Here is a 24,240-nt window from a genome sequence, read left to right on the forward strand (position 1 = left end):
GATAGTAATGGAGAAAAAATTACATATTTTTACATTTTTATTATAAAACGGACATAAGACTGAGCTGACAACAAGGTTAGGACAATTTTCATGTTGCTTTTGAAACAAATAATTGACAACAAATTACTCATCTTAAAATATGACATTGGAAAGGCGCCCTGTTGATCTTATAGGCTAACCATGGATGGTGGTGAAGTTATATTTGTATAGCAACTGATATAATAGAATAAAAATAGACATAGGATATAGTCTTTACACACAGCATAGAATGACACCGTGGCAGCCTGACGACTGACTGCAGCAAAGCTCACGGATGTGGTCACGTCAGCACTTGTACGGCTCAACTCACGCGAGATTGCGTTTCAGGAAGTTCCACGTCAGTGTCCACTAGGCTGTTCACTGGAAAAACGCAACATTTGGACCCCGATTGAAACTGTTCGCAACACATTTCTCTGATTTTATTGTGACAACACGGGGACAAAACATGGTAGGAGGCATTTTAAACATCCCAGAGTGTGTTTTTGTTTGTATACATGCCAACTTATTTGTTTTAAAAAGAGCCGTGAATCAATGTCAAATAATAATATCTTGCAGCTAGCTTAGCGGCTAATTAGCTTGAGTTAGCACGAGAGCTTGTAGCTTACGGCTTTTTAGGATTTCCAACCTAAGCTTTTTTTTCCAGTGTTAGCATGTGGGTACATTTGTGTTGAGTTAGTTGCGCAGTTATTACTAACGGATGCACAGTTACAGGTTTAGCTTGATTAAACGAAATGTATTGAGTTGAATGCTAGCTGCTAATCGATGCTTTGGTTTTTCTACCAGTTGTTGTTTAAAGCTTCATTGCTTTTAAGATACACTTTAAGTTCAATATAACACCTGTAACAGCGCTTGGAAACAATGATCTCTTTCCGTCTTTTCAGCCTCTGAGGCTGGACATTAAGCGGAGGTTGACAGCCAGGTCAGACCGGGTGAAGAGTGTGGACCTTCACCCAACTGAGCCATGGATGCTGGCTAGTTTGTACAACGGCAGCGTCTGTGTTTGGAACCATGAAACTCAGGTACGAAGCCAGTGTGACAGTCGTGCCAAATTGCTTATATAAAAAAAAAGACTACTGACTTCACATCCATATAGATGATCACTGATGTGTCGCATCCATATGTTGCAAACTATAAGTCGGCTCTCTTTTCAGACTCTTGTCAAGACTTTCGAAGTTTGCGACCTGCCTGTCAGAGCTTCTAAATTTGTGGCAAGGAAGAACTGGGTCATCACAGGAGCGGTGAGTGATATTTACTTGTTTCTGTTGGGATCACAGCTCAGAAAAAAAAAAAAGCTGACAAATTCAAAGGTGCTGTATGTTAAATGAAATACTCCAAAAAGTTTAAAATGTTATGGATATTATAAACAAGACATGGCAAATGAAAACATGCTCTTGTGACTGTCATGGATGGGGTTAAAACGATTGACCAGTATTCTCGATAACTTAGCATCGTCTTTTCTGACACTGCTTTCAGAGTGTCAAGTTCCAAATCAGCAACATTTCTGGTCCTGTGGATCAGCTTATTGCCCCATCAAACACAACAGAATAGAGAATGCCACTGGCCACCAGAGAATCTTGTGCATCATCCAGCAGATATAAAAAGAGCTCAGTCATTTCAGAAAGTAGATATTCCTCTAGCACTTACTGTAGGGGGTCTTCTGTATTTTTATTGAAGTTCAGTTTTTTGTTATTGTGGTCATTCCCTGTGTCTGCCCAGATCTCATGTATAGAAATACGAATCATCAGTGATTTTTTTTAAGGATATTGTTATGTTTGATATGTTATGTGCAGTAAGTTTTTGAGGGAGTCACATGATCATATCCTATTTTCCAATGTTGTCAAAATCTTAAAATGATGTGTTTTCAAGTAGTAATTCAGCTTTTTTTATCATCCCTGTGTAGGATGACATGCAGATCCGTGTGTTCAACTACAACACCTTGGAGCGAGTCCACATGTTTGAGGCACACTCCGACTACATTCGTTGCATTGCTGTCCATCCAACCCAGCCATACATCCTCACCAGCAGCGGTACGCTAGTAAACGCATGATTTCTTTCTTCATTTAGTTTTTTTGTAAATCTGTGGCATTCTGCATACGCTTGCTTCACAGATCATACTATGAAGAATTGTCTTTATTCAATGTATTTATGTGATCACACATGCATGACTGTGTTTTTGTGTCATTGCAGATGACATGTTGATCAAGCTTTGGGACTGGGAGAAGAAGTGGTCATGCAGCCAGGTGTTTGAGGGTCACACTCATTATGTTATGCAGATTGTCATCAACCCCAAGGACAACAATCAGTTTGCCAGTGCTTCCTTGGACAGAACAATTAAGGTAGGAGCCTCTTGCTTTGTATTTTCTCACTTCTGCTTCTGCTAAAGCTGAGTCCTGTCTCCTGTGGTAAGACTTGAGAAGGTTCATGATCTTTTAAGCATTTATGCAGACAAGAGTATCCGGTTGGAATTTGAGCTTATACTCTTAAAAAAAATCAACTTGTCAGCATTTAAGGTAAAATGTTTATTATTTTGTGATGGTGCGCAAAAATTATGTGGTAAAATAGCTTTTTCTTTTTAAAATGTCATCAGGCCAGTGTCTGCTTTTCAGGTTTTATACTATAGTGAAATCCCACAGCAATATTTACTTCACTTCAAGGTTTCTGGAAATTAGTCCTAGGAGCTAAATGTTTTGGAAAGTTCTGGAGGAATAGTATATCTGCACCGTGGATTGTGAACTGTGGGTCATACACTATTGTAGGTTCCTTTATGACTATAAATTACACATATGTAGTTAAAAGTTCCTGAAGTATTTGTAGTCATGTTCTTGGGGTTCTTACAGGTGTGGCAGCTTGGCTCTTCATCTCCCAATTTCACTTTGGAAGGTCATGAGAAAGGAGTAAATTGTATTGATTACTACAGTGGAGGAGACAAGCCCTACCTGATATCTGGGGCTGATGATCGCCAAGTCAAGATCTGGGACTACCAAGTAGGAGAATTTCACTTGATTTTCCTAATGTTGTGATTATTTACTTGTGCTACTGCTGGAAGAGTTGGTTTAGCATTGTGTGCATGTGAGTGTTTCACCCATTTGTCGCTGTGTGTTGTAGAACAAGACCTGTGTTCAAACTCTGGAGGGCCACGCCCAAAATGTCTCCTGCGTCAGTTTCCACCCAGAGCTGCCCATCATCATTACTGGATCAGAGGATGGTGAGCAGGAATCCCTCTCATCCTCACCTGTGCACCCACAAAATGCATCTTTTGCCGTCTCATTAATTATTGCTTTTCACACTGTGTTCTCTCTCCCTCTACAGGGACCGTGCGTATCTGGCACTCGAGCACTTACCGCCTTGAGAGCACACTGAACTATGGCATGGAGCGAGTGTGGTGTGTGTCGGGTCTCAGGGGCTCCAACAATGTGGCGCTAGGCTACGATGAAGGCAGCATCATTATCAAGGTGAGGGAAAGGAAGAAGACAGACTCACTATGAACTTGAAATTTACTCATTTATAGCTGAATTTTATCAAGGTTATCATGTTTTGTAAATGAATTATGTGTTCAAAACTTAAATCTATTTTCATCCTCTTCCAATCTATCTTCTTCTTCCGTCATTCATTCCCGGATAGGTGGGTCGGGAGGAGCCGGCCATGTCTATGGACACCAATGGCAAAATCATTTGGGCCAAACACAGTGAAATACAGCAGGCCAACCTGAAGGCCATGGGTGATGCCGAAATCAAGGATGGAGAGAGGCTACCGTTGGCTGTCAAAGACATGGGCAGCTGTGAGATTTACCCTCAAACCATCCAGCACAACCCTAATGGAAGGTAGACATACACTCGGTCCAGCCCTTTTTTTTTTTATAGATCCACAGAAATGAGCATCACAGATGTTTGTTTCTGGTCATTTTATAATAACATTTCTATCAGAGGAGCTTCATTTGCAGTTTTTCCATTTACCAGGTTTGTTGTGGTGTGTGGAGATGGAGAGTACATCATCTACACCGCTATGGCATTGAGAAACAAGAGCTTCGGCTCAGCACAGGAGTTTGTGTGGGCACACGATTCTTCTGAGTAAGTGAACATTTTAAAACGTAACTTGAGCGTAACTTTGCCCTAATCCTTTGCTACTCTTATTGAATAACATCTGTATTTCTTTGTTAAAGATATGCCATCAGAGAAAGCAGCAGTGTCGTCAAAATCTTTAAAAACTTCAAAGAAAAGAAATCGTTTAAGCCCGACTTTGGAGCTGAAGGTAATGAAATCTTAGCTGCCTGATGGATTTGTGGTACTGGAAGTGGAAGTATGTTGGCTGTCTTTCTCACCAGACGTTTTCCCTGTATTTCTGCTCTACAGGTATCTATGGAGGTTTCTTGCTTGGGGTGAGGTCGGTGAACGGCCTGGCATTTTACGACTGGGAGAACACAGAGTTAATCCGCCGCATTGAGATCCAGCCCAAGCATGTAAGACTGGCTTTCTTCTACTGAATTAGATATTTGTTCTCAGTCCTGGTCCCTGTTTATCAGTCTGGAAACTCTGTGCATTTTTAATTGAAGTCACCACAAATTACTTTTGTGCTTCTCTAACCTTATTTTTAGCACTGGCCTATATAAATAAGTTAGTGAGTGACTGCCAGAAGCTGTTGTCCAGTAATTCTAGTAGGGTTACCTTTTTCTTTCTTTTTTCTCATATTTTTCAGATCTTCTGGTCAGACTCTGGTGAACTGGTCTGCATTGCCACAGAGGAGTCCTTCTTCATCCTGCGCTACCTGGCAGATAAAGTCGCTGCCTCCCAAGAGAACAACGAGGGAGTGACAGAGGATGGTATTGAAGATGCCTTTGAGGTAGGTGTGTGGATGTGAGTGCATTCACATCCTTTGTTGGAAGTCAGTGTTTAGAATAGCTTAGCATAATGTAATACTTGATCTAAGAAATATATTTGACCTTTTATGACATGTTCAGGTCCAGGGAGAGATCCAGGAGATTGTCAAGACTGGGCTCTGGGTTGGAGACTGCTTCATCTACACCAGCTCTGTAAACAGACTCAACTATTACGTTGGAGGAGAGATTGTCACAATTGCACATTTGGACAGGTAAGAATACAGACTATTTAGCCTCAAGTTGAATAGAATTGCTCTCCCGACTTTATTAGAAACACAGTCCAGCAATGCAGAAACTCAGCAGATGATTACAGTAAATATGTAATCTACAAAAAGAATAAGCGGCCTCTAAAATTAGCCTTGGTGCTTTTTCACACCTACTTCCTTTTCTGCAGGACCATGTACCTACTGGGTTACATACCTAAAGATGACCGTCTGTATCTGGGAGACAAGGAGCTCAATATCGTCAGCTACTCCCTGCTTGTCTCCGTCCTGGAGTACCAGACTGCTGTAATGAGACGGGACTTTGGAATGGCTGACAAGGTGCTACCCACTATCCCTAAAGAGCAGAGGACCAGGGTGGCACACTTCCTGGAGAAACAGGTTAGCAAAGGCAATTCATTCATCTTGAATGAGCTGTAGAAAACTGGTCTATTAGGTTATTTTAATGGTTGTCTTTTGAGTTGTGAGTATGCTTAAGGTTTCAATTTCTTTGGCTCATCAGGGTTTCAAGCAGCAGGCCCTGGCAGTGTCCACAGACCCTGAGCACAGGTTTGAGTTAGCCTTGCAGCTGGGAGAGTTGAAGATTGCTTACCAGCTGGCTGTAGAAGCAGAGGTAAGGACACAGAAGCAAACGCAAACTCTGTATCAAAGGTTTGACCTAAATTGTAAATTGATGTCACAATGGATCAGGTTTTCTGTCCAGTACATTTCTGATATTTTTTACTCTGTTCTCTACAGTCAGAGCAGAAGTGGAAGCAGCTAGCAGAGCTGGCTATCAGTAAGTGCCAGTTTGGCCTGGCCCAAGAGTGCCTGCACCATGCCCAGGATTATGGTGGCCTGCTCCTCCTCGCTACAGCCTCCGGTAATGCTGTCATGGTGGGCAAGCTGGCTGAAGGAGCAGAAAGGGACGGCAAAAACAATGTAGCCTTCATGACCTACTTCCTTCAGGGAAAGTAAGTGTGACATGTACGAGCCTGCAGGGGCGAATTGTGGAATAGAATCATGTTGTTGTTCACACTGAAAATGAGGCTACCAGGGTAATTCATGCCTTGCTGCTGTGCTTTCTCCACAGACTGGATCAGTGTTTGGAGCTTCTGATCAGAACAAACAGACTACCTGAAGCTGCCTTCCTGGCTCGCACTTACCTACCCAGCCAGGTGTCCCGCGTGGTCAAATTATGGAGGGAGAATCTGGCCAAGGTCAACCAGAAGGTTAGTTACATCTTTGAGATTTTTGTTTTAGTTGTTAAACTCAATCAGCATCAGTCTAGATATCTGTTCTTGGTCATGACCTGCATCTTCATTGTAGGCGGCTGAATCCCTAGCAGACCCTACAGAGTATGAGAATCTGTTCCCCGGGCTGAAAGAAGCCTTTGCAGCTGAACACTACCTGAGAGAAACCTGCTTGGGCACCACCAGGCCTGCTAAAGACTATCCACTCGTTACAGTAAGCTAAATGACTTTGGTCAAAATACTTAAATTATGCAGTGAGGGACGGTCATTAAAGTACTCACTGAAAGTCTTTGATGACTTAAGTAAAAAAGATGCTTAGTTTTGGGTAAATTAACTGTGTTATCGCTAATATGGCAGCACTTCTGAATTTGTATCTGACATTTTCAGCCCAATGAAGACAGAAACATTCTTGAAGAGGCCCAGGGATACGAGCCCAAAGGAACCTTCCTACCTCCTGTCTCTAAGGTTTGCATACAGTATCGATATCTCAGTACTTTTGTATTATCCTGATTACTGTTCATTGTTCTGTAGCTTCTGTAGACTGTAAAAATGAATAAAAGCTGGAGAAATTAGTGACAAGTACAATTTAAAATTCCCTTATTTAATTCACTTTTTTTGGCAGACACAAGATGAAGAGGAGGCAGCAGCTCCCATTGCTGCAGTGACACCTTCACAGCCTGAGCCTGCTCCTCCTGCAGAAGTGGAGAAAGAGAAAGAGGCTGAAATCTATGAATTCTCACAGAAAGATAAGGTAAAGACTTTTGCTCTTTATTTTTGATTTATTATGCGGTCACAATCAATCCCTCTTCTAGTGTGGAAGTGATGACTTAGGTTTTATTCATACAGAACAACTTGTAGCACATACTGTTCTTAGTTGATGAAGTAAAATCAAATGAAAATTCAGCTGGAACATTGTTTAATGTTCCGTCCTAGACTCTGGATGAGCTCGAGGTGGACCTGGACAACATGGAGCTGGATGACATTGACACCACAGATGTTAACCTTGATGATGACTTTCTCGATGATTGATTGAGACCTGCCAACAGTCTGCTCCCAAGCACTCTATAGGGCATATTTAAAAGAAAAAGAGAGACCAAATCCCTTTTCCCCACTTTTTTTTCTTTTGTATTTGTCCTTAAAAATGTTATATTGTCATATCCGCCTACTGCAGTGTTTGAGTGGCAGATCATGATATCAGTGATGTTTTATCCACAGAAGAAAAGTAGACAGACTCCCTCATTTTGTAAACCATTTATTGTTTGAGAATTTCAGAAAAACTGTCCACTGGGCTGTATTTTATTACTCTTTGCTTTTTGTTTTGCTTTTTTTCTGTTGTGGCAAGTGAACATTCATTCAGTCCAATAAACTGGTTTCTGTACATATTCACATTTGACTAAAGAGCGTCTTACTCTTGATAGTTATCGCAAAAAATAACAAATGCAGCTTTTAATAATGAAGCAATAATAAGTTCCTCAGCAGCATTGAGTGTGTCAGGGTCCAGCTGGGGTCTTTGCTCCTCATCTGCAGCCACTTACTGCAGCACTGAGCAATTCCTGAGATGGTGTGGTGTACGGCTTGGCCACACATCTCTAACTTTTTAAGGAGTTTGGGTGGTTATATCAGAATCAGCATACTTTATTAATCCCTAAGGAAATTATGTGGGTTACAGATGCTCCAGTACAGTAACAGAAACAGACTAGACTGTTGTAGTTTGTTAATCTCCACTGTGCAAACTATTGCTCTCCAACCTCACTGTTCCACCTCCGCTTTCAGCTTAGGATATCATAGCCTCTTCCTCTCGCTGGCCTGACCCATGCCATCCTCCCATTCTACTGCCAGCTGTATAAATTACACAGACACACATGCATCGCTGCATAATAAACAGCATAATAATGCATAATTATTTAGAAAATTCCAGTGATGCAAGTCTTGTAATTGTCAGAAAAACAGACCTGCTTTTAAAAAAAACAGGAAAACCTACAAACGTCTTTTGGCACCAGCAGCATTTGTGCAATTAACATTAATAGTGTCTCTGTTGCACCATGTAGGTGTGGCAGTAAGTCAGACATGACTAATATGCAGCCTTTACTAAGATTCAAGTTGTTACTCTCTGTATGAGAAAGGCCCATTGTGCATCTTCTAACTGTTTTGGACAGGTTAAACGACTTTATGCTCGTAAACATGTTAAAAAACAAAAACACTTTTACTGCAGTGCACTTAAGTGCATTCTTTTAGGCTGTTTTCTGAGTATTGACACAATAACTAGCATCTCAGAAAGCCGTTAAAACTTGCTCCACGTGCACAAGGTGCAATATTAGTATGAAAAGATATAATTTATTCCCCATAAAGAGTACTTTTATCTTATAGTACTTTAACTGTAGCTTCAGACTTTTGAAACTGTCATGTTGCTTTAACTGCATTGACAGTGTGTTTGCCATTGTCATGCCAAAAAAGTCAGCTGTTGCCAATCAGACACTTTCCACATTGTGCTTTTTTGTGTTCATAATTCAGTTTTTAAAAGTCAGTGTTTGATACTTGACATCTTGCTTTGTTATTTATGACATTTTGATAAGTAGCAAAAGTAAAGATGGAATATTTCGATGGTTACATTTATAAAGATGCAATTTACAGCATTTGTTCTATCAAAATGCAATGCATCTGTATAGAAAGGACTATAAAAGTATGTTATCCTTCAGCCAGATGTATGCTATCTAAAAGTGTAGATGTGTTTGTGTGTAAAATTTCACTGCACCCCTCAAAGTAATAAGACACATTTTTATCTGGAATAGCAGGTAAACACAGATGTTACTAACCACATTAATTACGGCTTTGTGCTTAAATACAGCATAACCGGCATTAATGTCGGTAACACCTGTCTACAAGTTCATGTGCTATAAAACCTGTCTAAAGTGTGATCAGTGACCATATAATAAAGTGAAGAAGGTTAACCATGATCCACAGTCATAAATTAAGTTCTTTGACCTGCTGATGTGGGAAAAACAAATAATCTTGATAACAAAATTGAAATATTACTGCCTTTCAATCACTCTGATTTGACTTCTTCTCAGTCTGAGTGGTGCTATGATAGCAATTACAAGGGTTCAGCAAAATTCATACACAAATAAAAATGTGGAAGGAGTCGTTTGATTTCAAAACTTCTCCCTCCATGCCAATTCTCTGCTGTATGATGGGAAGCCCTACATTCTTGCACCCCCCAACCCCCTCCTTCCAGATTTAAAATGCAAAGGGGAATTTTCCATTTGTCTTTTGTGTCACAGCTGAAATTTTTAATTTTAGAGTGATTAAGATTCAAATTCTAAGAGAGTAAAAATGATAACTGACAATGATGGTCTTATTCTTTGCAATCCATATAAAGGTTCCAGCTGTAAATTGGAGTATAAACATATTGAAACTCTGTGTAAGTATACCATCATATAACTGTGGGTCTGTGGGGCTTCAAAACTGCTAAAGGCCGTTTAATGGCCTTGCCAGAGCAGTATGGGAGCCGTTAAATTGCCCCAGCTGTCCTCGAAAAGCTGTCACTCTCCTCCTCACCTGCGGAGGGCGCTCCTCCGAGATAGGCTTGGACGATTTTATGCAGTTTCGTGTGCAACAAAGTAAAGCCGAGCAGCTAGCGAGAAGGGAGTACGGACCCTTTTGAGATTGTTTATTTTTGCGCCGCTTTGAAACTGTTTTCCCTCACGTATTTCTAAGGTTTTTGTGATATATTGTACGTTTGACACAAACGGAAACTAAAGCAATTCAGTCCTGGGGCAGTGTTTGGACGCTTTGTGGAACAGCAAGGTGTTTTTGTAACAGAGAGTCAGGCGTAACGTTAGCAAGCTGCCGTGAAGAAAAAAGAAAGGGTAAAAAAAGGCAAAACCGGGCACTACGGAACGGGTCGGTCAGCCAGAGAGAGTCGGGTGGACCACGGCAAAGCCGCAGCCGCCAGCGCCACGGGGAGTCGGGGCCCGAGAGGGAGCCTGCCAGGCCCTTGGCTTGATGCAACCAGTCTGCCTTGCCTTAGCCGCAGTCCGAGATGGGGGAGACCAAAATTATCTACCACCTCGACGACCAGGAGACACCATATCTGGTGAAACTGTCGGTGCCGGCGGACAAAGTCACGCTGGCAGACTTCAAAAATGTCCTCAAGAAACCAAATTACAAATTCTTCTTCAAATCTATGGACGATGACTTCGGGTAACTGTTAAAAGGTTCATTGTGTTTAACGTGGAATCGGCATAGGAACCCGAGTCTGCTTAACCTCAGTCCAGTCAGATTAACTGTAATATATTTGTTACCTCGTGGAGCTGGCTTGTCATCACTTCTAAGGTTACCTGTCTTTCAGTCATCAGCTAGCCGTTTGCTTTGCCGTTCCTTTGTTAGCTGCTAGCGTCCAGGTCGCATCGTTAGCAGGTCTGTTCAGCGTCCCGACCCCGTTTGTTTACATTGCTCGTGCTTAGCTTATGCTGTACTGTCTTACCAAGTTTGGTCATTTCCAGTTTCACGAACACTAAGAGAAAGCCTTTAATCGCATTTAAACTTATTGAAGACTAAACGAAACAAGGAGCAATTCATACTGTTACTAACTAGTTACTGACGTTACAGCTGTCAGTTGCTGCCTAATGTATGAAACGCTTATGCTAGCAGGCTAATGAATGGATCTAACCGGACACTTGGTGAGTGAGTGAGACCAGAAGGCCCCTGCTGTTGTTGTCTATTAGCCTAAGGAATGCAAAGTTGGACACAGGAATGCCCTGTTCATCACTCTGGCAGCTTTATGAGCGTGTCCCTTTGTGTTAAAACATGGCCAGAAAAGTAGACGTTTTATGATCCTCCACACTTTACCTTCTTCAGAGTTAAATAAAAGGGAGAAATGTACTTTTTTGTTTTGTTTTTTTCAAAACTCGAGCCAGGTTGCCAAAGTTTTTCTGGCTAAACTCAAACAAGGGTGGGGCAACAACCTAGATAGGAAGGACGAGTTTTGAAAGGATCCGCAGCTATTTGTGTTGTTTCAAGAGTGGAGGTGCATGCACTAAATTAACTGTTGAAGCCTTAAAGTCTAGACTGATGGTGTTTTAGGAACTTGTTAGACTGGTTTGGAGCCTGTGATCTTTACCAGGAAAGCCTCACTGACCATCAGTGTTCTCCCTGTCAAAGACCCGGCTAATCTTGACATCTTCAATACTCTGAGGCGCATGCCTTATTTGTCCTCTTCATTGTGTAACAAGGTGTTGTTAAGATCTGCCTGCCATCTGATCCTTGCAAGCAGGACTGAATGAATGGGAGGGTTTGCACGAAATTCACATGGTTACATTTACACATGCCTTTTGTTAATGTATTTGCACCAGTCTGTAACACATTAAGGCATAAGCCATCTTTTGACTAGTTTTCTGTGCGTGTGCCAGTAGTCTCAAACATTTGGTTATATTGAACATTGTCATTGATTCTTAATGTGTACAACTGTCCCCAGTTGTTAGTGTCTGTCCTGCTTGGTGGAATATATTGTCCAGCTCCACTTCCTCTAAATGCACCCTCATGTTTTATTGCCCAGGGAGTGCTTTTGTGTTGGTAATGTTTGACTGAAACAAAGCCTTGTTCTCTTTACAGGGTGGTAAAGGAAGAAATATCTGATGACAATGCTAAGCTGCCCTGCTTCAATGGACGTGTGGTGTCATGGGTAGGTCCAAAATACATGCTGCAATAACATTTATTTATTTATTTTTTGCTGTTTGCTTGTGTGCGATAACTTGTGTGGTTAAGTGGCGTACATGAATGTGTAACAATGATTCCCATCTGTTGGGCACTTACCCCAGTCATGCTCAAGCGTAGGGGGAGGCACTGCACATCTGTGTGATAATATCATCATCACATAACGCTCCTCAGAGCAGTATACATACACTGCTTTTCCTAAACCTTGTCTTTTTCACTGTAAAATATCAATTTTTTTAAGCACACAGGTTAGTTGGCACATGTAGCACATACATGTACTTGCATGCAATTTCTTATTTAAAGCCTCTAAGCAATAATACTCCTGTCTCCACAACACTCGAGACATCTGGCGCTTGTGCACGGCCTCCCTTCCTCTCTTCTCGACATTGAAATTGGATTAAGAGCAAGTGAAATCACAGGATAGCCGGAAAATACTCCATAACAAAGGGCCTCACTGCAGGTCATCTAACAAGAAGATTGAATCTCACAGGGAGGAGAGAATAAAGCAGAGAGAAAGACTGCTCTGTGTCGTGATGTGAAAGGCTAAAGCACTCGCTTAATTTCTACAGTGTGGTTTTAATTATTCGAGCATCATCAACATGGCGTTATTGCTCCATTCTGGAACGTATATTCCAGCGTGCTCGTCCTAATGCGTCTCTTTGTTGTGGTCGTTTTCATTAGGCTGCGCGGAGGTTTAGTTTAATGTGTTTAAAAGCCAGTTCCCCTTTGTGTGCGTTTGCTCCAAAGTATTTGTTATCTCTTGAGGGTTGTTGCAATGTTCCACGTACAGTCAAATGTTATTTCTGTTAGAGTATGTCCATTTGTTTGTCTCCGCTGTTCATCTGTTGTTTCAGTGAGCTGATTGATTATTCTCTGGGGTCCAGAGGCCTGGCTGGCTGCACATCATTTCATCACAACAAGCCAGCACCCTGTATCTCCTGTTCTGTAGCTCCCTTTAGTGCACACCAAAGTAGACTCTTGTGATTGTGATTAAGAGCAGAAGACTTTAATTTTAGCTATCTTGCCACATAGTAATATAGCTGAATTATTATGACAGTACAGGTGATTTGATTTGATATACTGATGCCCTGTTTCAGCACAACATATTTATCTTTCCAACATCTTCACACTCACTTTGTTGCTGGAATTTAATTTAGTTTAGATGTCACAGCTTGATTTCTAATAAACATGCACTGAACGAAAGAGATTTCTCAAGTGCATAATGGCTGTGCATACAATGAAATTGAACCTGATATTTTTTTTTTTTTTTTTTATATTTTTTTACATTGGATCCTTAAGATTGAGGTCAGCAGCTGCTGAATCTGAACTTTTTCAGCACCACAGGTTGCTATTGATGGCTACAGTTTCACACTGGTCTCATGTCATCGTTGAAGCATGTTTTTGCATGCAAAAACATGCTTCATTTCTGATATGGATGACTTCCAAGATTCCACAAAAACCACAGCAGGATTTAAGTTATATTGTTTTGTTGTCTCAAGCTAACAAACACTAGCATGTGGTAAAAGTGGAAATAAATGCATACCGGTAATTTAATTTCTGAGAAAACATTAGTTCTGGTCTGTTGGAGACCATTTTTTCCCCTACAATTTGGTAACTTAGGCAACACTGTCAGGTACACAAACCACAAGTCTTGGCTTGGGCTCTTTCTTTTTCAACTTGCTGAATTCACAGCTGCTTTTGTAGAGCTTTGCTTTCTCAGTAGGAAACTAGTGGGAGGCAGATTAAGTCTGAATTTTAGCAAGAGACTGTAGTCCCTTTCTGCAGGAGATTTTGAAATGTTTGTGTCATACTTTTAGGAAGTTAGAGTAAAACATGACACACCGTGTATAGCCTTTGAATGTGGATGTGAATGAAGGTCTGCTGCTCACTCGTTCTGTGTCTTTCTGTAAATTCTTCTCTCTGAGAGATACTCATCCCCCTGAATGACCCGACTCTTTGTCTGTTGACAGTTGGTCTCCGGAGACGGCGCGCACACGGACGCAGGCTCGGTGGTGGATAGTTTAGAGCCGACACCACCTCTGGAGAGGACCGGGGGCATTGGAGACTCGAGACCCCCTTCCTACCAGTCAGTGAACTCAAACGAGACTTTGTGGACTTTGATACTTTATATTTTGTTTTACTGTGAATGAGAATGAAATATATTGTGCTTAGTGTGTGTCTGTGTGTTTTTGAGTGTCTTGAATGAGTTCTTCTGTGTTGCCTAATAAGAACAGTAGCAGGAAAGAGCAAATTAAATCAAAAAAGTGTGATATCTTGTGACTGCCCTGGAGGAAAGAAAATCTAGCTTAATTCTTGCAGTCATTTATCCGTAGGCTATTATTATCATACTTAAGCCCCTGGTTACTAGTTGTTGTTTTTTTGTTTTGTTTTGTTTTAAATATTTCTATCTAAAGAAATATGCTATGTCTGCAAGTAAAGTGTTAAAAAAAAGAGGCTCTTTTTATCACCACACTGAAAATCCATCAACACAGCATCTGCAATTCTTTCCAAATATTCAGGTATACATCACTTTCTTAACCACAGTGAACCAGAGTAGCCAGCAATTTGATTCTTATAAAGCTCTTTTAAAATAAACATTAGTTTTAGTGGCTGCTGAATAAGCTCAAATGCCCTGATCATGATGTTTTGTAACTCTGTCTCTCTTTAACACTCGCTCTCTTGTCTGAAGTGGGAAAGCAGCAAGTGGTCGGGACAGCCTGGACAATGACACAGAGACTGGCTCCATGGTGTCTCAGAGGAGAGAGAGGGAGAGGCCGCGACGGAAACACACTAATGACCATGGTCAGAAAGAAACTTGCTGCTTATTCTTGTTTTTCATTGCACGTATCAGTGTTGTTTCCATGTATTTCACAACTTATGAATAACAGTTATCTTGTTGGTAAAAAGTAAGTGTAGTGTGATTGACTTTAGACATGCAGTATCCTTTGATTGTTTATTTTTCTAGCTTAAGTTTTTCATTTAAAAACCTGCTGCAGGTGGGAGGCAGAACGGGTACTCATCGCGGGGTACGGGACGCGGAGGCGCCGAGTACGACAGCTGCTCGTCCTTCATGAGCAGCGAGCTGGAGTCCACTTCCTGCTTTGATTCAGATGATGATGATGCAACCAGCAGGTCAGATGTGTTATATAGCTGTTGAGCTGATTTGTTGCAAAAAGAAGAAATGCATTTGGCTTCAGGAATGCATGTGGAGTTATAGTTGATGGTTTATGGCAAAGATTAGTACTGTCTAATTGTGTGCTGGTTTTTGTGGTAACCTCAGGGTTCTGCTCCAGCGGTAATCCTTGCAGCCCACTGCAGAGACTCTTCTGGTCTCAGTCTTTAGGCATCTGACGGGATGTTTTTCCCATTTAATCAGCTTCAAAAGAGCTGGATTAAAAACCTCTTACGTATTTGGGGGGGGGGAGTTCTGACGCAGAAAGAAATCTGTTTTTTTTGTTTTGCTTTGTTTTTTTGTTGATTATGTTGTAACCTTCAAATGTAGTTCGATGCTGTCTTATAGTTAAAGCTCATTCTGACTTGTGGAACTGTTTTCCTTCTGGCTTTCAAATGGCTTCTTTTTAAACAATGTCTTTTTATTAAGAGTTTTTCCTTTATGCATATAAACAAAGGTTCTGAGAATAGAAGGATTAATGATGAGTTGTTCATTTGGGGCAATTAGCCCATACACTTAAGTTAAAAAAAAAAAAAAAAAAAGGTAAAATAAAGAACTTATTTTTTAAAAATAAATAAATAAAATATGTCCCCCAGATAAATTAGTCCCAAAATAATCCCATTCATTCCCACCCAGGTCACTGCCCTACACCTGTTCACCTGACATGAGGGAGTTGCACACAGACAAAAGTGAATGCACCTGAAAAATTCTTATAGATTTTGAAATGCATCAAGGAAAGAACTGCACATGCTTTGAAATTTCCTAGTAGAGTTTTGGAGTGTCTTATTTTTTCCAGTTTTAGACATGAGGTCATATAACCACTGTTTGTTAGTGGGAGGTGCAGCGTCCCCGCCACCTCAGTAGAATTGCCCTCCTGGCCAACAGGGAACAGAATGATAGCGCCTGTCTTTTAGAGGCCGGTAGAGGCATCTCATTCCCACTGATGCCAAACAAAGCAAGAAGGGGGTCAGGGGCCAGCGTCACACTGAGAATCCTGGACAGGGTATGGAAAACCTCTGTCCAGAAGTGGACAAGACTGGGACAAGACCAGTACTTATGGATCAGTGAGGCTTCAGCAGTTTTGCAAATGCCTTTCTTTTAAGTAGGTAGTAGTATGGTTAGCGTTTGATTACTAAATTTATATGGTAAAATTAAACAGCAGTGGGTTATTTATTCTTACTGTAGACTGGAGTATTTTAGCCCTGGTAACAAACTTGAAATGGTCACGATGAAGCTATCTGTTTATTCATGTTCATAGAAACAAATTTCTGTGAGGCACCATGACTGTAAGTAATGTATTTCAATTGCAAGTATTCTTTGTGTCTGAAGCACTTTGGCCACTTTGTTAGGTATACCTTGCCTACTACCCATTTGGACTCTTGCTTACCTTTAGAACTACCTTTATTTTTTGTGGCACAGCACAGTGCTGGAGACATTCCTCAGCAATAGTGGCTCATGTTGCATCACACAGATGCTGCAGATTTGTCGACTGCGCATGATATGAATCTTCCATTCCACCGCATCCCAAAGGGGCTCTGTTGGATTGAGATTTGGTGACGGTTGAGATCATTTAAGTACATTGAACCCATGACCATGTTCAAGAAACCAGTTTGAGATGATTTCAGGTTTGTGGCATGGGCACACTTTTCTGTTGGAAATGAGTACACTGTGGTCATAAACGGATGGACATCAGAGCCTCAATTGTTGCAGCAATATTATAACTAAACATTGGTACACTGGTGAAGATTAGTATGTAGAAAATTAGAGATATTTGCTTATAAGGGGGAAGTTTATATCCAGAAACTTCAAAGATTAGATCGTGGCTACTTTCAAAGACTCGCATGAGACAATTTGATCTGCATCTGTTATTTAGTTATTATTTATTTAATTTTAAATCGTGGTTTTTTTTGGGTTTTTTTTCCCTCCTCTTCAGGTTTAGTAGCTCCACTGAGCAGAGCTCTTCTCGTCTAATGAGACGACATCGACGCCGGCGAAGGAAACCCAAGGCTTCCAATATGGACAGGGTGAGAACACTCTTAGATGTATAGGACAATAAATCAACCAAAGTTACCTAAAATTATCTTTCATGTTATAAGTCATGATTCTGCTCTTAATGTATTTTTTTTGCATTTCTCATAATTCTTGTCCTTATTTCATTCTTCAGTCTTCGTCATTCAGCAGCATCACAGACTCCACCATGTCGCTGAACATCATCACTGTGACTCTCAACATGGGTAGGTGATTTGCACACACACAGGAGTTAGATGTTTGTTCAGCGAGCATATGAAGTAAATAATACTTCATTTCTTTGAATATACTCTGTTCCTCCCCACCTCACAGAAAAGTATAACTTCTTGGGCATCAGTATTGTGGGTCAGAGTAATGAGAGAGGTGATGGAGGAATCTACATCGGCTCCATCATGAAGGGAGGAGCTGTGGCTGCAGATGGACGCATAGAGCCCGGGGATATGCTGCTGCAGGTGTGTGTCTGTGTTTGTGGCTTAAGTAGGAGACTGATGCACACAAAATGAAAACAGTTTACAGTTGAATATCTGGAATTTAGACACATAGTGTGAGTGGATGTACACGTTGTAACTGAGACCAGCACTTTTACTGAAATGAATGATGTCAAGGGTTTCTGTTCTTGTGCAAGTGTCACAGATGCAGTTGGCTGTAATGTCATCGCTTGACATCATTCTTAGTGTTTTTACTCTTCTTATACACATTCTCTTTTTTGCCAATTTGATTTTAATCCAATCTTATCATACTGTAAAATATACTTCCCAGGAAAATTGCTTATTTGGGACCCCATATTGATGTCTTTCTGCAGTAGAACTGGAATCGCTGTGGGGCTGTGAAATTTTTATATTTCTGTTTATAGGAAAAACTGTAGTTCTGGGGCTACTTCTTAGTGCTATATTGCTTTATCTCTCTTTATATATCTTTCAAGCACACTGAAGAATTCCTTCCTGTCCACTGTATCCTCTTTTGTGATCCCATCCACCTGCATTTCCTGTCTTACATCCACGGCAGCTCTGTCTTCAGCATCCTGCTCTAAATATACCCACTACCTCACTTCACATGTCCAAACCAGCTCAGTCTCTTTGCCTTTGAACTATCTGAGCTCTTCCTTTAAAGTATTAGTTCCACATTAGTTCTAACTTGGCATCTCATTGGGATATTTTTCTGTTTTTATTGATCTAGGTGAACGATATAAACTTTGAGAACATGAGCAATGATGATGCTGTTCGAGTACTAAGAGACATAGTGCACAAGCCGGGGTAAGCGAATGCAAAAGCAGCATCTATAACACAGGAGTGCAAAAAGACCAATAATTAACTGTCTATTTGTCTTTTTTACCAGCCCCATTACTCTGACAGTTGCAAAGTGCTGGGACCCAAACCCTCGGAGCTGCTTTGCTCTGCCCAGGAGTGAGTGGTTGTTGTGCAATAACTATACGCAGTGACACATTTTTCATTTTTTACTTGAAAGATTTTGTAATAACCTCATTAATTTCAGCTGCCTTCCCACTCTTTAACAGGTGAGCCAATCCGGCCTATCGACCCCGCTGCATGGGTGTCTCACACGGCAGCCATGACTGGGGTGTACCCTCCATATGGCATGAGCCCTTCCATGAGCACAGTCACCTCCACCAGCTCCTCAATCAGCAGCTCGATCCCTGAGACTGAACGTGAGTCACATCACCCCCCGAAGCTGCCCGTTGGAGCTTGTCATCAGTGCACTTTTATCCAAAGCAACTTTCATCCTCCATTAACTCTTAGTCACAGTTTTTAGTTCATTTTCTTTTTGTCACCACATGGTCTCCACATTTAAACTGTACCACCTTTTGAGTTTTTAATGTACCTCTTTTTACTCTTTTGTTCCTCTTTTTTTAGTTTTCTCCTTTGTTTCCTGGTACCTCTTTATAGCCTACTTGTTAAAAATAAATAAATTTGAGCATTTGAGGAAGGAAAAAAACTCCAGGTTTGTCATACCGCTTGGAACATTCAGCTCTCCCTCCTTGTGACCACCAAACCTCTGTTAGTAAGTCTCCGTGTTAAGTGCGGCCCTTCCCTCTCACTACATTCCTGTGACTATTATCTGTTCCAGCTTTTGCTGTGTTCAGCCTCAGCTACCATCTGCTCGGTAACTCGTGTCCAAATAGAGCCATAACTCACAACTTTCGTGTCTCCTTTAATCTTTGGAAGTTTTGCGATGCCTTTTCTTTTGGGAGAAAAATTTCCTTTTCTCTTGAAACATTGTTTAACTTGCCTTTTACCTATTAGTTACATGTCTATAATTCACTTAATAGAAAATATGAATGCCCTTTATCTTATTACATATCCACAATGTATTGTGAAGGGATTTTTTTTTATTTATTTATTTATTTTTTAAAGAAGAAATGAAAAGTCTATTGAAATGGAGGCAGATGAGAAAGGACACTGTGATGCTTAGTCATGATAGCTGGTCTGAGAATGGACTGAAACTCAGTGAGATTATATGTAAGATACATTAGTGTTCTAGGGAGGACATGTAATTCACTGTGGTCTGGCTCATCTGGGGGATTTATCAAATCCAAGTCAGTTGCAGTCCACTTCAAACAAAGATCCAGTCAAATCCAGTCTTGATTCACGATTAGAACAGAACGGGGTCAAATAACAGCCGAGACCACAGGAAACCAAATATTTTTGAGGCAAATTCCAAAACAGGCCAACATTTTTTTTTTTTTCTTTTTTCTTTAACCCCAGAAAACAGCACTCAGTAGTTCTTTAATTTTAAATGTTTTGGAAACAAAACACAATGTGGCTCAACAGTTTTATACTTGATGGAGCCGGACCTCTTTGTCCTTAAACCAAAATGTTTCAATTTCTGATTTAAAAGATTTAACACCACCCACATGTTAACTTGCTCCTGTCATCTTTCCTAGGATTCGATGACTTCCACCTCTCGATCCACAGTGAAATGGCAACGGTTGCTAAGGCGATGGCCTGCCCAGAGTCAGGTCTGGAGGTGCGAGACAGGATGTGGCTCAAGATAACCATCGCTAATGCCTTTATTGGTACGTCTGTCAAAGCGAGCTTGACTGGGCTTTTTAAAAATTACTCGCACTAGTATTCGCGCACACATACACAGATCTTCTCAGCTTTTAGATTGAGTGTTTCACTGATGCCAAAGCAATACCTAAATACTGCTTCGATTAATTCAGTTGTTTTTTGTTGTTTTTTTTACTTTTTGGAAAAAAAATTTTTTTAAATTCCAACAACTGAGAAACATTCAGCATGAGCTCGAATTGCCTTTATTATACCAAGGTGTATTACCAGGTTACCAGAGCTCAACTTTGAAAACAAAAATCAATGTTAAATTGAAGTATAGATAAATTAACCACCATCAGATTTATGTAAAGTTGCCAAAAAAGTTTTAAATATGATCAGTGAAGCAGTAGCCTCACGATTTGATTTCTAAAACATGTGCTTCAGGTTCTGATGTGGTGGACTGGCTCTTCCATCATGTGGAAGGATTCACAGATCGCCGTGAAGCTCGTAAATATGCCAGCAATTTGCTGAAGGCTGGGTACATCCGACACACAGTCAATAAGATCACCTTCTCTGAACAGTGCTACTATGTCTTTGGAGACCTCTGTGGCAGTAAGTGGACTTTGAGCTCACTGATCTGCTTAGAGCATGAGCAGTAACAGCAAGTTTCGCCAAAGTTTAAGTGGGATGCGAGTTGAAAATCTAACGGAGTTGTCTTCTCTTTCCCTCAGACATGACCCACTTGTCTCTGCATGATCATGATGGATCCAGCGGTGGTGCCTCAGATCAGGACACCCTCCCCCCTCTGCCCCATCCTGGGTCAGCCCCTTGGCCCATGGCCCTGCCCTACCAGTTCCCTATTCCGCACCCTTACGATCTGCCGCAGCCCTTCCATGGTGGACCAGGAGCTGGCAGCGCAGGGAGCCAGCACAGTGGTTAGTGCAGTTTAATTAAGTCCTCAACAGATAAATTTCAAGCACTTCATATAAAATTACAATGTTAATTTTTGCAGTTTCTCCTCAAAGAAAAATCAAAATCCATGTCAGTAGCACACGGTTTCCCTAAAACTTTTAACAACTATGCTTCTACAAAGATGCAGAGCTCACAAGAAGGTAACCAGCCATTGCTGCTGAGGTTCATTAGGGCTTACTATAGCTGCTTTTTTGTGAAAGAGTGCACTGAAAGACTTTATAAGCCTGTAGACAGATTCTGTGTGAAAGGGATATATTAAGTGATATTACAACATCTCTGCAGTGTTTTACAGTTTACGCTGTTGAGCAGTATGAGGTGTGGAGTTTTACCTCCACACTTTGAATTCACTTATAGGAACAGTGTATGTTTTAATAAGCTGACTTCAAAAACTTGAAGGACACAGCCTAGCTCTGTGAGTAGTGAAAAAGGACTCTTTCCATCACCCCCAAAGTCTTCAGATGTTGGGGTTTCTGTGTTTAATGTGTGTGGAACTAGAAAAGCAGACATTGTGGTTTAAGGTGCAGTTTCCTTACACACTGGAGATATTTACTAACCAACAACAGCTGGGCCCACTGAGACAACATCTTAGATGCTCTGTACTCATTTAACTTAAATGCACGGGTGAGTAGTGCACAAACTAGCAGGATGCAGAATGTAAAAGACAAAGTGTTGGGGTTTGGGTTTGCTTTAATATTTCTGGCGGAGAAGAGATTTTTTTCCCCATGCTTCCAGTGTTTGTGCTAAGACAGGGTAACATCCTATACCTCTCTCTCGCGCTCTTTAGTAGACACAAAATTAAACTGACATGAATACTTTCCTATGTTTTTGGATTTGATGACATGCATTGGACCAAAGCATCCTCCACATCAAGTTTCTTTTTAATCAGATGAGCTGTTTTGGTTTAAATTAATCACTCTCAGGAACTTGCCCTAAAATTAAGCAGTCTGAGTGGGATAATAAAATAAAGACCTGTGACTGCCTTCAGGAATGGCTAAACTGTTTGGCCTGAATGCTCTTAGACTATGTCAGCATTAGTCATGCAGCTCTCCCAAGAGTCTCCTGCAAACTGGGTCAGCGCTGCCTTCGTGATGTCATTGGCACCCAATTAGAAAAAGATGTGATTTTTATTTTTTTAAACATACATCTCACTTGCATAATAATTTTGCTCTTTTTTTTCTGTTCACAGGGAGCAGCGGTTCTAACTGTAGCAAGAATGAGGGCCGAAAATCCGGTGGCAGTGGCAGCGAATCAGACATCAGGAGCCACCGGGCACCAAGTGAGCGCTCAGTGGCTCCCCCTAGTGAACGAAGCATCCGCAGCTCTGTGAGCCACCGCAGTGCCAACTCCCACTCTATAGCCTATGGGCCTGGTCTTGTGTACGGCCCCCCTGGCCTGCCCCCTCAGCCACCACATCTTTCTACAGCTGCACCTGGTGCCCCACCAGGCAGAGAGCTTGCCTCGGTGCCCCCTGAGCTCACTGCGTCACGGCAGTCTCTGCGAATGGCGGTGGGCAACGCCGGAGAATTCTTTGTTGATGTGATGTGACACTGGTTATAGAGACCTAAAGGCAGAAATGGAAACCACCCTGTTGTGTATGCTGAGAGAAAATGCTCCTCCTCTCTTGTACTTTTTCTTAGTAGTTGTAGTGGTCATACTTTCTTCAGTGAAGAAACACCCCCCCACCCTGCTCCAGATGGAACCAAAGCGCCTTTCTCAGTTTCCGCTCCATGGTGGGGAAGAGTTTTAGCAAGGACAAAGAGCAGAAGAAGGGAGGGAGGCAGTGGAAATGGTCAGCTGGGGAAGATGACTCAGTGCTTTTCCACATGGATGTTTTTCATTTGTTCTTCTTTTCACTCTTCCCTCCCTCCTCTGGGTTCCTTATCTAATGTTCTCTGTCCTCCCCCACCCCTGTCCACGTCAAAACTGAGAGAGACTGAAGCCTCTTCCCTCTTCCTGTTTTTTTTTTTTTTTCCCACTTGCTGACCTCTAACAAGAAAAAAAGGAATGACTGAAAGAAGCTGAAATGAACACTAACTGTTAACCTTATTCAGACTTTTAAAGTATTTGCTTGACTTAAGAGAGAAAGAAAGAAAGAAATGTATGTAGTGCAAGAGAATTACAGTCCATACTTTGAGAATGCATTTGTTTTATTATATTTGTAGTTGGTCACAACTAGTTTCTTTTTCTTTTTAATGCTTAATATGAGCATACAGTTTCCAGAGTCGTTTTTATACGGCACAACTACATTTTCATCTGCTAACCAGCGAATCTTCAGACTGTCTTGTGATAATCTATAGTGGAAAAAAAATTCTTACCATGACTTTCACACTACTCTTTTATCAAGGAAAATGTCTTTTTATTTATAAATATAGTTTTATGACTTAAATCTGCTGCTTCTGTTTTGTTTGCTTGTGTATACCTTTCTGCAAAACCAAAAACTGAAACCTAGTGAGTTTATTTTTTCCCCCCTTCTATGGTACCTGAGGTTATATTTGCATTTAAAAGCAGTGGACTGCAAACCGTCCAGGCGCAGGAATGTGAAGGGTGGGCAGTCTGCTGTACGTGTGTGTGTGTGTGTGTGTGTGTGTGTGAGAGAGAGAGTGAGAGTGGGGCGGGAGCGCTGTGGGAGTGTGCAAACGTTCAGCCTGTGTACATTTGGACTTGCCCCAGACTGAACAACTCTATGCAAAACGTTCCCTGTGGTTTGAGGCGGAAACTCCTGTTGAGAGGCGATTCGGTTCAGTTTGGAAAATAAAATTGAAGTTGACTCTGCAGGACAGGGTAAAACAAGACCACCCATACTACCACCTTGGAAAAAATAAACAAAATGCAATAGTGTTTTTTTTCTTCTTAAACTTCCTGGAGCCAATGAGAAATTGTCGATGTTTAACAAGTACAAATACATGTGAGCGCAATTCAAGTCTATTGTTTAAGGGATTCTAGCGCACTTTCCGGTTATTAAACATAACCATTATCTCCCGTAAAA

At 41.2% G+C, this 24,240-nt stretch overlaps 2 protein-coding genes across 2 annotated transcripts; both read left to right on the plus strand.

The window, feature by feature from the left end:
- Positions 1-357: 357 nt before the first annotated feature.
- Positions 358-7,751, plus strand: copb2 (COPI coat complex subunit beta 2). Its single transcript, XM_084913610.1, has 22 exons — positions 358-487; positions 921-1,058; positions 1,191-1,277; positions 1,940-2,066; positions 2,227-2,375; positions 2,877-3,023; positions 3,145-3,244; positions 3,349-3,491; positions 3,661-3,860; positions 3,996-4,106; positions 4,199-4,287; positions 4,389-4,495; positions 4,732-4,875; positions 4,994-5,124; positions 5,307-5,514; positions 5,636-5,746; positions 5,872-6,086; positions 6,206-6,344; positions 6,442-6,579; positions 6,753-6,830; positions 6,988-7,116; positions 7,299-7,751. Exons 1-22 carry the CDS (start codon positions 485-487, stop codon positions 7,392-7,394), a joined length of 2,790 nt encoding a protein of 929 aa, XP_084769736.1. The 5' UTR covers positions 358-484; the 3' UTR covers positions 7,395-7,751.
- A 114-nt stretch (positions 7,752-7,865) lies between these two features.
- On the plus strand, positions 7,866-23,640 carry LOC146367442 (segment polarity protein dishevelled homolog DVL-3-like). The gene is made up of 15 exons (XM_084913611.1): positions 7,866-10,565; positions 11,976-12,045; positions 14,048-14,163; positions 14,767-14,879; positions 15,074-15,209; positions 17,183-17,273; positions 17,414-17,483; positions 17,590-17,729; positions 18,454-18,530; positions 18,613-18,680; positions 18,791-18,940; positions 20,177-20,308; positions 20,727-20,894; positions 21,014-21,217; positions 22,441-23,640. Exons 1-15 carry the CDS (start codon positions 10,405-10,407, stop codon positions 22,797-22,799), a joined length of 2,055 nt encoding a protein of 684 aa, XP_084769737.1. The 5' UTR covers positions 7,866-10,404; the 3' UTR covers positions 22,800-23,640.
- Positions 23,641-24,240: the final 600 nt, after the last annotated feature.

This window comes from Perissodus microlepis, chromosome 18 (assembly GCF_051167445.1).
Source record: "Perissodus microlepis isolate ML-2025 ecotype Zambia chromosome 18, ASM5116744v1, whole genome shotgun sequence".
Lineage (NCBI taxonomy): Eukaryota > Metazoa > Chordata > Actinopteri > Cichliformes > Cichlidae > Perissodus > Perissodus microlepis.